General features: G+C 42.2%; 1 protein-coding gene across 5 annotated transcripts in view; it reads right to left on the bottom strand.

Annotated features, from left to right (window-relative positions):
• Nucleotides 1–12,839, bottom strand: part of KPNA1 (karyopherin subunit alpha 1) — a 115,901-nt gene that overhangs the window by 36,912 nt on the left and 66,150 nt on the right. For all 5 annotated transcript variants that reach the window (XR_012896995.1, XR_012896999.1, XR_012897000.1 and 2 more), the window contains exons 10-11: nt 9,083–9,161; nt 7,799–7,924 (exon numbers count right to left, since the gene is read on the bottom strand). Coding sequence is in view for 2 of the 5 variants with exons in the window: in XM_075904361.1 (XP_075760476.1) it covers nt 7,799–7,924; nt 9,083–9,161 (205 nt within the window). In the remaining 3 variants the exon portion in view is untranslated. The remainder of the gene's footprint in view (nt 1–7,798; nt 7,925–9,082; nt 9,162–12,839) is intronic.

Below are 12,839 nucleotides of genomic sequence, written 5' to 3'. Positions count from 1 at the left end.
AGTTTTGTTAAATGGTGTAGTTGGCTCAGGGTATAAACAGAGGTTGGAATAGCTGTAGGATGGACCCACTTCGTAAGCTGAGCAACTGTGTGAAAGGAAGCATTTGAATAGGAAAACTTGGAGGGCAATAAAGGAGGAGATCTAGATAGGATTTTGTGTTTCACTGTGTTCTTTTCGTGAATAAAACCAAATCCCAGGAAAGGAATAGTTTTAACTCACCACAAGTTATGAGAGCTATTTAAATTAGGGATGTAAAATTTTGAATATCTGGCTAATCGAATAGTCGATGCAATTTGCATCTATTCGATTAGTTGATAAGGGTACTTTTGCCTTTGAAGTGTAGCAACAGCCCAGGGCTGTTGTTACACTTCAAAGGTGAAAGTGCTGTGGGGAGCACAGGGCCAGCAGGGGCCCCGGCCTGCATGCAGCGTTTCAATGCAGCAGCGCTGCATGGAGCTCAGAGTCTGGCCCCAGGCTCCATGCAGTGCTGCTACTTCAAAGCACACACACTTTTCCCCTCCCTTGCTGCCTCCTTCTAATAGAAGAGGCAGCAAGGGTGGGGGTGGGGAGAAGTGACTAGTCAACTAGCCTGTCGACTAGTCATTCAAATCCCTAATTTAAATTAAGCTGGAAAAGGGACAATTCTGTCTTATCTTTGAATTTTTATTTTAGGACTCTGTCAGACACAGCCTTCACAATGGGATATTTCCTGGCTCCATGGCAACCCAGAGACAGCCCAGATCTTTGCCTGGAGCCTGGTCTATGGCTGCCCCTCAGTAAGACCTCTCCAGAACGACAGCCTCCAAAGCTAAAAAATATTTACTACAATAAAAGTGATACTCAACTGAAACCATTTGCAGCAAAGCCTTGAGATGAAAATTAGGAATTTAGTAAGGGAAAAAAAAACCCACAACCACCACACTTGTCCTTTTCAAACTAACAAGTGAGCAATAGCCAAAAAAAACCCAAAACCAATCAACCAACCAAAAACCCCTTCTCACTCTGGACTTAATGCTGTTTCCCGAGGAAGGCTTAGACTGACAGAAGGTCTTAGAATGAGTCAAGAAAAACAGAATTTTTGCTCTCTCGGTCCCCTCCATATAAGACAGTCTTCACAGTGGGATGTAAAAAGCAGCAAGTCTTTGTGGAAGGATTAAATGTACATCTATAGAACTGAAAAGCAATTTAAGGGTTATTGGAGTCTCTGTGCCCTAACATCCTTCTACCAAATAATGGGTGACGATGTAGATGAGCGAGTTTGAATATGGAAGACCTGGAAGTAGCCCTCCTAATAAAATGTGTGCAAGCACTCCACACCACTCCTTCCCCCCAAAACTGCTGCTTTTTGCATAACACATAATACAGTAAAACCTGTGTTATCCAGCACGTTCAGGGATTAGGGCATTCCAGTTATCTAAAAATTCTGGTCATCTGAGGGTCCCATCAACCTCAGAAAAACCAATGGACAATAATAGTAAAACTCAAATTTTTAATATTGGTAGTTTTGTAGTGTGGGGCCATTTGTCTCCTTTTGAGTTAAAGATGATTAGTACTTCTTAAATAAAAAAGTGTTAAGCCAATCATGGTAAACCAAGCCAGGCTTGTGTGCCTGTAGATGTGACAGTATTGTGGCTGGGGGCAATGCCAGTTAAAGTTTTCTGGTTAACAGAGTGTTGGATAACAAAGGTTCCACGGTAATGTGAATGAGACTCTGAATACCTCTGCTATATACACCTTTATTCCTCTGCAGACTCTGTTCACATCTATGCATTTCTACTTCCTTCGGATGTTTGACTTCAAGCAGATGGGCAGCATCACACTTCCTATTATAGGAGGAAGACTATGGCAAAGGAGGCCTAGCTAGTTCAGAGAACTATCATGTTCAATAGAATACGTAGCTGAAGATTCAATGAGAGCATGTGGGACAAAGATGTCAACTAGGCATGATGCCTTCAGTGAGAAGAGGAGGAGATTTGCCAACGGTGAAGCTGAAAGGTGGATATTAGAAGATGTAGATCAAAATCATGTAAAAAATCTGCACATTGCCCAAGGACCAATGTGTGTGACAAAACTCATGATTCTGTTATGTGACAGTTATGATTCTCATGGGTTTCTTACAATGCAGTATGCCTGCAGTCACTGACTTGTCTTTCCAAAACGTACTGAGCATCATGCTCAAACCATCCTGTAAAAATAACAGAATGTCCTTTTTCCTGATGTGCATTCCCTATAACATCTAAACTCAAGTGATACACGGACATTATTTGTGAATGTCCTCAAAGATGCTAGGAAAGTGTTTATCATCTTAAAGTAAGTGACCGTGGTTCCTTACTCTTAGCTTCCCTGATAGCGGATTGTACAACAGTGGATATTGGCTTAGGATATGCCCCTGTGGTTTTTGGTTATGTGTTGAGAGTTTGAGAAGGAGGTTCCAAGTTATACTTAGTTCAGATTGAGCACATCAATAGGTTTTCAGTCTGGTCTGGGAGTCACCTAAAGGATAGATGATCTACCATGCATTCCCTTATGTCTTGCTGAGCCAGGTGAACTTGTCCTTTCTTCTTGATGTAAAACCCTATCTAATCAATGATGAGCTTTCCGCCAAGACATGAACAAGGCAGTGCAGAAGGTTTTTGACTTTAACAGCAACATTCTTCAGAATGCTGGTGTGTATCATCTGGAAATGGAGACATGAACTTGATGGTCCACATTATGAGACAAATTATACTCAAACTTGAGTATAGTAATTCCTCATTTAACACGGTAGATACGTTTCAGAAAATGATCGTGCTAAGTGAAAACGTGTTATGCGGAGTCAATTTTCCCACTGAAAATAATGGAAAAGGTGGGGGTTGCGTTTCAAGCGCACATGCGCTCGCAGCTCCAGCCTGCACTTGTTAGCAGCTGGGATCAGGACATAAGGTTGGGGGAGAAAGGGGACTGGGTTATAGCAGGGAGGGGAGGTGTTTGGCTCTGGAGGAGGGAAAGGAAGGTCAGGGGAGGGGCTTGCAGTCAGCACCTGGGTTTCCCCAGCTGGCCAGTCACCAACAGCTGCGCGGGGCTTCCTCTGCCTCCTTACGAAGCAGCAGAGGTTTGCCGCTCGCCACGCAGTTCCCCAGTGACCCCCTCTGGCCAGATGCCTTGCGTCTGGCCAGAGGGGGTCACTGGGGAACAGCACTGCGAGCGGCAAACCTCTGCCGCTTTTCAGGGAGGCAGGGGAAGCCTCGCGCAGCTGCCGGCCACAGCCAGCCCTAGGGGAAATTGTGTTATTGCAGGGACGGGGTATTGTTGTTTGAAAAATGTTCCCAAAAAAAAAAAAATTGTGCTATCGTGAAAACGTGTTAAGCGGGCACGTGTTAAGTGAAGAATTACTGTACATGTCTAAACTGCACTGTAATTGGCCCTTCCACTTACTCACTCAAAGCCATATATATCTCTGAAGATTTTTAAATAATGCCTGCTGGACCCAGCATAACATGAGAAGGTTGCCCAAACAAGGGAAGATATGTATCCATTTCATTTGAAGGGAGGAACAAAAGGGCAATTTGTGAATATTCATGTAGAAGTGGAGTACCTCCTTTTTGAACTTGGATCAAAAATGCTTCTTGTAACATGTAACAAAAGCTTAAGTATCTATGATGACTCCCTGATCAGATGCTTAGTTGCTCTCCAGGTGGCGTATTTTCATATTCTTATTGCTGTAATAATGGATTTAAATATCTCCATCTACAATATTGATTTCTTTAAGAACATGTTGAAATCTGAGATCTAAAGTTGACTGCATTGCCAGTTTCTCTCTGTCCCACAGAAAATCTTGTGCATTGTCCAAAATACCTGTCTCTGCACGTAACTGGTTGTTTCAATGTGTAGGAGATGGATTACTGCACCCTTCATCCTGTGGTAATATGAACAGTTTTGTTAATGTGCTGGTTTATTTTAAACTTACTTTGGGAAAAAGGTAAACTTGTCCCTGGGACAGTAAGCCAGCTTTACTGAATATATTTCCTGATTATCCTAAGTAGCTGGGGTGGTTTCTACCAGATGAGGGCCTACCCTACAGTGCCCTTCATGGGGCACAGGGACAGGAAACATGCACATCCTGGGAAACCTGAAACAAAAAAAGCTTTTGGGGTTGGATGGTTTTCCAGAGAATCAGACACTTGCTCTTACTACCAGGAAAGGCAGCAATGGCATCCTTCTATCATGTAATCTCTGTGTTATACCTTGGAGGAGCAGTGGCTTCAAATACCTGCTGAAATAGAGAGAACTTTCTGGGTGTCTGGCTGATGAGTCTTGCCCACATGCTCAGGGTTTAGCTGATCGCCATATTTGGGGTTGGGAAGGAATTTTCCTCCAGGGTAGATTGGCAGAGGCCCTGGAGGTTTTTCGCCTTCCTCTGTAGCATGGGATACAGATCACAGCTGGAGGATTCTCTGCATCTTGGGGTTTTCAAAGTATTTGAAGGCTTCAATATCTGAGATATAGGTGAGAGGATTATTCTAGGAGGGGTGGGTGAGATTTTGTGGCCTGCACTGTGCAGGGGGTCAGACTACATGATCATAATGGTCCCTTCTGACCTTAAAGTCTATGAGTCTATGAAATAAGTCAGTCTGAAGATTCTCTCATTGGAAGGACACACAGATTTTATTCCCTTGTCTCAAGCCTCAGTGTCTGCATTGTCTCTATTGTCTTCTCAAAGAGCTCACCAAGAAAACACTGATTTTAGTTTGCTGTTCTAGTTTCTTCAGGTGGAACCAAGGGTCCCTAAGAGGTGTCTTTCGTAATTTTGAATGTATAGCAAACTGGAGTAAGGTAAAATGTTGCTAGGAAAATCCATCCTAAAACTGATTTTATGTAAGGTGGGTGTGTGGGTTTTGTTTTTGGTTTTTTTTGTTGATGCACAATGGGCTCCCTGTTGAATACAGACCTGCTCAATAGGAAAAATGTAACCAAAAATCTCAGGACTCAAACTATAGCATAATCTTATTCTCTACAGGTTGGCAGGAATGTTCCTTCAACTGATCTGACTATGGAGGCAATAGCAGGTTTCTGGCCTGGTTTCAGTGGAGGGAGCTTCCACACAGCCTGCTCAACTGTCTCAGCATGACCTCATCCGCATGCCACCTATGATCTGGTGTCACCACTTCCTGCTGTCAGTCCCCCCCCCCCCCCATGGCAAAGTATTGTCTTTCAAATCATCCTCAAAAAGAAAGATTGTTCCCAGGGCAACTGCACCTGTATTTCCCCTTACTGATTCAAGCAAGGACACCCATTCTCAGGATCCCCTGGCTGCCACCTGTCATAGGTGGAGATTCACATTTCTCCCTTCTGGCCAGAGTATTCCCAGGCTTAATAGTTTCCTGCTTTTTCTTTATAAAAAAAAGAACAAAGAGTCCAGTGGCACCTTAAAGACTAACAATTTTATCATGGCATAAGCTTTTGAGAGTTGCAACTCACTTCATCAGATGCATGAAGTGAAAGAAAAATAAATAGTAGGATACAGAGATAGGCATGTTACATCAGAGCTAATTCAATCAAACTGGTTTGTGTCTATTTATTCTGTTGCATAGAGACAGTCTGGTCTGTCCAACGTCCATGGCAGAGGGGCACTGTTGGTATATATCACATTAGTAGAGGTGCAAGTGAATGAGCCTTTCTACACAACAAAATAAATGGACACAAATCAGACATCAAGAACAGTAACATACAAAAACCAGTGGGAGAATGTTTTAACCTCCCTGGACACACAGTTACAGATATGAAAGTTGCCATTCTCAAGCAAAAAAACCTTCAAAAATAGGCTGAAATGTGAAATTGCTGAGCTGGAATTTATATGCAAATTTGACACCATCAGGAATGGGTCTGAAAAGAGCATGGGAACTACTATCATTACAATAAGCAATTTTTCACCCTGACTGAATTAGCTCTAACGTAACACTCCCACCTCTGTATCCATACTGGTTTTTTTCTTTCACTTCATGCATCTGACGAAGTGAATTGCAACTCACAAAAGTTTATGCCATGATAAAATTGTTAGTCTTTAAGGTGCCACTGGACTCCTTGTTGTTTTTGCCAAAACAGATTAACGTGGTTGCTTCTGAAACCTGCCTTCTCTTGGTTATTCCCCAGCAAAAGATAGTCTGCCTCAACAGTCCTGCTTGCTTCTCCCCTCAGAGATGATATACAGTTATAAATTACCACCCAGCACTTCCTATGCAAGCCTATTTCATTAAAGTAAAAACCATTAAATAGAGGAAAAACATTAAAATAATAAAAACCTACATGCATACTAATACAAAAATCACTAATTGCTACCAAAATAGGCTATGCCAGGTGAGTTTTTCAAACCCATGAAAGGAGATAGCTTTTGTGGTCAACAAGTCCAGAACAGACTCAGCTTAAAACTAGCACACCCTTGAAATATTTAGTCCACCCTTTATCCAGTTCAGAAATCTCTAATCTGGAGTTTCCAGGAACAGGTTGTATACAATGGGTTTTTCTCCTTAGGGTATAGCTTCAAAAGGCCTCTCAAGTCCCCACTTCACAAATATTGATCCAAACGGTCTTCTGAAACATGTGCCTAAAAGGTTGCATACAAACCCATAACACAAACAATTGTATTTAATACAATGGATCCCAGTGGTATTAAACCTAATTCAATAGGTGTAATTTAATTCAAAAAAGTTTATGCAGGATATTGCAGGAAATTGCCACCTGTCGCAGGCAACTTTAAGACAAAAACCTCAAAACCAATTATGAGACTTAAGGTGTTTAGTTTAAAGTATTTTTAAAATCCTGTGAAAACACTGCCACAAAGCAAGACCAGCAGTCGGTCACATGTGCAGATTGGAGGCAGACAATTCTAGAGAGTTATTCCTGAGGTATATTCCTAAACCCATGCTCAAAATCACCAGCATAGACATAATTATGCAGACAAGAGAGAGCATGTATCACCATAGCTGATGTAATGTGAGGAGGTAGTACTATTGTGCCAACAGAACTTACCCTCCTATTGGTATATGCTGCAATTATAGGGGAGGGGCTATACCAGCATAGCTATGCTGATATTGCTTTGCCAGCACAGGCTCTGTAGTATAGACATGGCCTTCAAATTACATTTGTTCCTACACTGTAGTACTGAAGACAGCATGGTAATACAAACTGAGAGGGATGGGATATCTTCAGCTTGAGGATCCGTGCTTTTTAATATACCTGTAAAAACTGTTTTATCTTGTCTGAACTGGATAGGCTAAAATGAGGTATAATGGCCAATGGTATACATTTTGAGGGAATATTGACAAGAAGAATATAAAGAAGTATTTGACAGAGGAGACTTCCAGCTAAGATGGTAAAGTCAAGAAGTGTTTATGTGTTTTCCTAACATGTGGCTGTTTACCTCAGATTGATTATATTAATTTGCTTAGGAGTACCTAACAACACTATATGTTGAAGGGATGAGAGCATGAGGAATTGGTGCTTTTGGTTTTGATTGTTTGCTGGGCTTTTCCCCAGACCGCTTTTAGCAATGTTGTTTTCTTGCATTTAATTGCATTTTGATTTCTTCTGGCATAACTTCTCCTTCCCTCTCGAGTATCTGAATTAAAAAAAAGTTTAAAAAAGCTTAAGCTAGCAAATTCTATAGCAGAAATGGCAGTGTTCTTAAAGCTTTCCATAAACATAGGATGCCTATGACCCTGCTTCAACACATGTGTAAACTAGAAGTGCAATGCCCCCTGATGAACAGTCCTCTTAGAGTGAAGAACAAAGATCACTAACGGAACGTAGTTAGGTCGGTTACCTGGATCTGGGCTCTGTTTCCAGCTGTAATGTTGGATATTGTCCAGCATGACTCCTTTTTGATAGATTCCTTAGGGCTGCTCAGCAAGTGTAATAAACTCTGCAGAGCTGAGCAATTCAGAATTACCTGAAAGTGGGGATGGAGAGGGAGAGGGAGAGGGAGAGAGAGGGAGACCTTAAGACTGTGTCTAGAATAGACAGCCATTTGAAACACAGGTAACCCTTAAAAGGAAAAGATCACCACCAACACTTATCTAGTACTTTTCACCAGATGCTCCCAAAATGTTTCACAAAATAGTAATTAATCCCCTTAAGTGAGTGAACATTGTCTTTATTTTATGGACAAGGAAACTGACGCACAGAGAAATTAAGTGATTCAGTACAGGAACCACGTGTTCATTATGTGAGGTTCTGGATTCAAATGTGGTCCTAATGAACATGAAGGAAATTTTGGTTTTCTTTACAGACTGAGGTGCCTTAGACAGGTTCTGCATTCTTTGGCTTTTTAGTTTCCTGCCTTGCCGTCATAGCCTATGAAGCCTGGTACCACACTATAAACAGACTCCTGGATTCCAGTTGTGAAAACCAAGATTTACCCCAATATGCATTTCAGTGCTTAGTTATATACCAAAGAAGTTGGTTGTTCAATACAGAAAAGTTAACATAACCCTCAGATATAGGGTATAAACAATGCACTGTAACAATCAGAAAAATTACAACTGTCTATAGCACAACTTATGCTAAACTGAAGCAGAGTGTTTCTGGTTGCTATTAAGTCATCTTCCTATCTGAATTCAGGGTTATGAGATTGAAGAAAACGTATCAAAATGTGAACTAATCTTTGGGTTAGGAACCTGGGTTTTAGCTTTGGCACAGCCCATAACGAAAGGGAAATTTCGTTCTCTCAACCTAGAATTTGGAGGACATTAGACCACATCATGGAACCACCACAAAATTCAGTATGTTTTTGCTTGGGACACACCCAAAGAAGGAATACTCAGAGGGCACTGCAGGTCAAGACTGACCAGCAGCTGTATACCTGTATGGGAACCCAAGATTCAGTCTTGACCATGCTGTTTGAATGCAACGATGGAGGTTTGCATGAAAGCTTGAAAAAAACACATGTTCCACTGCAATCAGTACCAACCAGTTCCCTTTCTGAGCTCCAAAAATGACAGTTTTTAATAAATGGAAATCTTAGGAGACTCGTGACTATATCAATTACCCATGCTAACTAAGAGAAAAGAAAATGGTTTTTATAAGACAGTAGCAGCAGAAACCATACCTGGGTCTGGATATCATCCCCTGTTACAATGTTCCCAACTGCTCGTAAGGCAGGAGATACCACTTTGTAGTCACTGTGCCTATAATTCAAAGCAGACTTAGATGAATCAGTCCAAAAGCATTTCCACTTCCACCCTTTAATCAGGACCCTCTGTCACCTTGCTAGTCATGAAGAATTTTCATGCCAAGTTTGACTGAAATTACTGATTTAGTTTTAGAGTTAGAGGCAACCTAACCATGCATTTTCATTTGAAAACTAGTAACTTTTAAATGTTTGACACTTAACTAAAGCTCAGGCTTAAAAAAAAAATAAGGAAAAAACACCACAACCAACACATAAGATATGATTTTACAAAGTAAGTGCCACAACTTAGACTCTTAATTCTAAATAATAAAGGCACCTGAGTAAGTGGCCAGGTTTTCAAAGAGCAGCAAGCACAGAGATTCCCAGGTCAATAACAGGAGCCTAACTTTAGGTGCCTGGAAACTACTGTCTAATCCATTGAAATCCAGGAATATGATGATTAAACATAGGTCTCACAGGTCATAATCAATTATCTAGAAGTTTGATGAAAAATAATTTGCTATGATGGGGTACCACTATTTTTCCTTGACAATTTTATCAAAACTAAAAGGAAACTTCAGGATAAACTGTTAAGGAATATTAACATGAAATCAAATACATACATACACATATATATGTGTATATGTATGTATGTCTCAAAATTGTTAGCTTGTGAACTGATTTTCAGAAGTGCTGCACATCCACAGTTTTATTGGATAGGAGTTGCTCGGAAGTGCTGAAAAATCAGTCATCTTAAATCTAGTTAATTTTAAAAATTTAATTGAAGTGGTTATCAATGTTCCCTCTAATCTTTTCCATCCATGCGTGGAATAAGTTTGTATGTGCAATGAAGCACATATGAATGTGCACCACCAGGAAAACATAAACCTAGCTCTGGGCACTATGCTAATTAGATGGGCAGTATTTGACTTTCTCATGAGCAGCCACACTAGCGCACAGCTTACAGGGAATGTAATATAAGTCAATAGGGTAACATGTTTGCTTTTTTTGCAACCATCATTCTGAGATGTATTACGAGTATTGAAGCAAGACACAAGTAGTAATTTTGCCACTCTATTCTGCGCTGAATAGGCCCCAACTGGAGTACTGTGTCCATTTTTAGATGCCACATATAAGGAAAGATGTGGACAAACTGGAGAAAATCTAGAGAAGAGCAACAAAAATGAGTAAAGCTCTAGAAAGCATGACCTATGAGGGAAGACTGGAAAAACTGGCTTTGTTCAGGCTGGAGAAAAGAAAACAAAGGGGAAATGCTAAATGTTTTCAATACATAAAAGTCTGTTTAAAGGAGGAGGGAGAAAAATTAGTCTCCTTAACCTCCGAGGATAGGATAAAACACTACGAGTTTATATTGAAGAAAGCGCGATTTTGGCTGGACATTAGAAAAAAATACCTAACCATCCAGGAGGTTAAGCACTGGTATAAATTGCTCAGACAGTTTGTAGATTCTCCATTAGGGACATTAGATAGCAGGTAATAGAACAGTCGACTAACCTAATGAATTCTTAGCGGTTAGTCAACTATTCTATAGTCCGTGGGGGCAGGGCAGGCAGCCACTGTGCTCCAGCCCCACTCCCGGGGAGCCCCCTGCTACTCTATGCTGCTACCTTTGTGCCAGAGGCAGCAGCGTGGGGTGTCAGGTGGGAGCCAGTCTGCAAGGGGAGCCAGTTTAAAAACCAGTGCACCCCTTCCGGACCGGCTGCCTGTTGCCCCACGCTGCTACCTCTGATACAGAGGCAACAGCATGGAGTGGAAGCAACTCCTGTGTGCAGGGGTCTGAGCTCCCTGCAGGGGAGAGGATGAGGGAAGCTGGGGAGAGGACGAGGGAGGCTGCCACAAAGCAGTCTCTGTTCGTGGTGGCCAGGGCTGGCTGCAGCCCTTGTCCGAGGTGGGTCCAAGCTCCCTGCTGACAGCGGCTGCTACTGAAAGAGAGGCAGCAGTGCAGGGAAGAAACGCAGGCGGCACTGTGGAGCCAGTGCTGGGGGGAACTGGCTTTTAAGCCGACTTTCGCTTCCCCCATGACCCTGCTTACTGTCTCTGATACAGAGGCAGCAAGGAGGGGGAGGGGGCCAGAATGTGAGTAGATGACTAAATTAGCCAATAAGCCTAGGTGTAGTGGGCTCTGCCTGGCTCAGCTGGAACAGCTCCCTGCCGATGATGCTCTGAGATGGACCCTAACTGGCCCGGCTAGTCCACCATGCCATAGGCTACTTCAGCCAAGCCACTGTACCTCAGGTGGGAGGGCTGCTCCAGTCCAGCCAGGCAGGGCCTGCTGCTCTACGCCACAGACAGGGAGCTGCTCAAGCCAAGCTGGGCCACCATTTAAATGATTACCTCGGTAAGCATGCCAGTAAGGCAAATACTTACTGGGTAACCGGTTAATTGGTTAATCCTTTACATTACTACCAAAAGCACAAAAACTAATTACAAAAAAGAAAAATCTAATCTCTAAGGACAACTTTAGTACACAGAATTATTTTGATCTTTAGTTCTTTAGTTCTATTTTAATTGTTAGGATTTTATTTCTGCTTTTATTAGTCACTAAGGGTGTCTACACAGTACCCTAAACTCGAAATAAGATACTCAATTTGCACTATGCAAATTGCATATCTTATTTCAAATCTATTCTGAAATAACTTACTTTGAAATCTGGCACGTCTACACAGTGCCAAATTTCGCAATAATGCGCTATTTCAGGCCATCCCTTATCCCTCATGCAACGAGGTTTACCGGGATTGCAAAATAGCATGCCTGTTTGTGTAAACCAGGCAGCTTGTGTAGATGCGAGGTAACTATTTCGGGGTTCCTCTGGTATCCTAAAATAGTCGTGCAGTGTAGAAATACCCTGAGTGTAAATTAGAATTTCTTTTTAATAGGAAACTGAATTTCTCTCCTCAACACCACACAAAAATTCCTCAGAATAGACAAAAAATAAATGACTTGTGACTATATCTTTGAGTGGATGGCATTCTGGCAAGCAAAATGTCCTCTTATGAATAACATCACTATTGGAGTAACAAAGGCCTTACACAATTATCTACATGTAAATCACCAGAACCTGTCACTTCTGATAAAGTTTAATTAATTCTGAAATTGCCGTATCTTCTCTCATTCTTAGCGATTCCATCATTACAGGATGGCAATATGATCCTTAACAGGATGGAGAAAATTCTAGGAAATGTACAATAAGATGCTGATATTCAAAATTGGTATCCTTTCTGTGAGATAAAGTAACTAGTATATATTACACATTCACAGGCTGCGCTACCTGCTGTTATTCCTGGCCATTGTATGTGTCTGCTCAATATAAAAAGGTCAGGAAAATAATTTGGAGTACAGCTTGGGCCTCCATGGTACAGCACCCTCAGGACCTGACCAGTCCCGAATGAGGGAATTTGCCAGATCAGAGGAGGTCCCTTGCCACCAACCTCCCAGGACTCTGCCCCTTCCTCCTGCTGGCTCCACTCCAGCCCCGCTGCTACAGGGCTTGGGATTTCATTCTGGCCCACTTCTACCAGCTGGCTGGAGCTCTCTGGGGATGGAGCTCCCCAGCTGCTGTGATACCACTTCTGCCCCACCTGGCTGGAATTTCCCAAGGACAGGGCTCCATGGCTGTCCCGCTTCTGTACTGCATGGCTAGGGCTTCCCGGGGACTGGGCTCCATGGCTGCTTT

This window comes from Pelodiscus sinensis, chromosome 1, assembly GCF_049634645.1.
Source record: "Pelodiscus sinensis isolate JC-2024 chromosome 1, ASM4963464v1, whole genome shotgun sequence".
NCBI classification, from domain to species: Eukaryota; Metazoa; Chordata; order Testudines; family Trionychidae; genus Pelodiscus; species Pelodiscus sinensis.
Note: the sequence above shows the minus strand (reverse complement) of the source record. Positions and strands in the feature narration are given on the sequence as shown.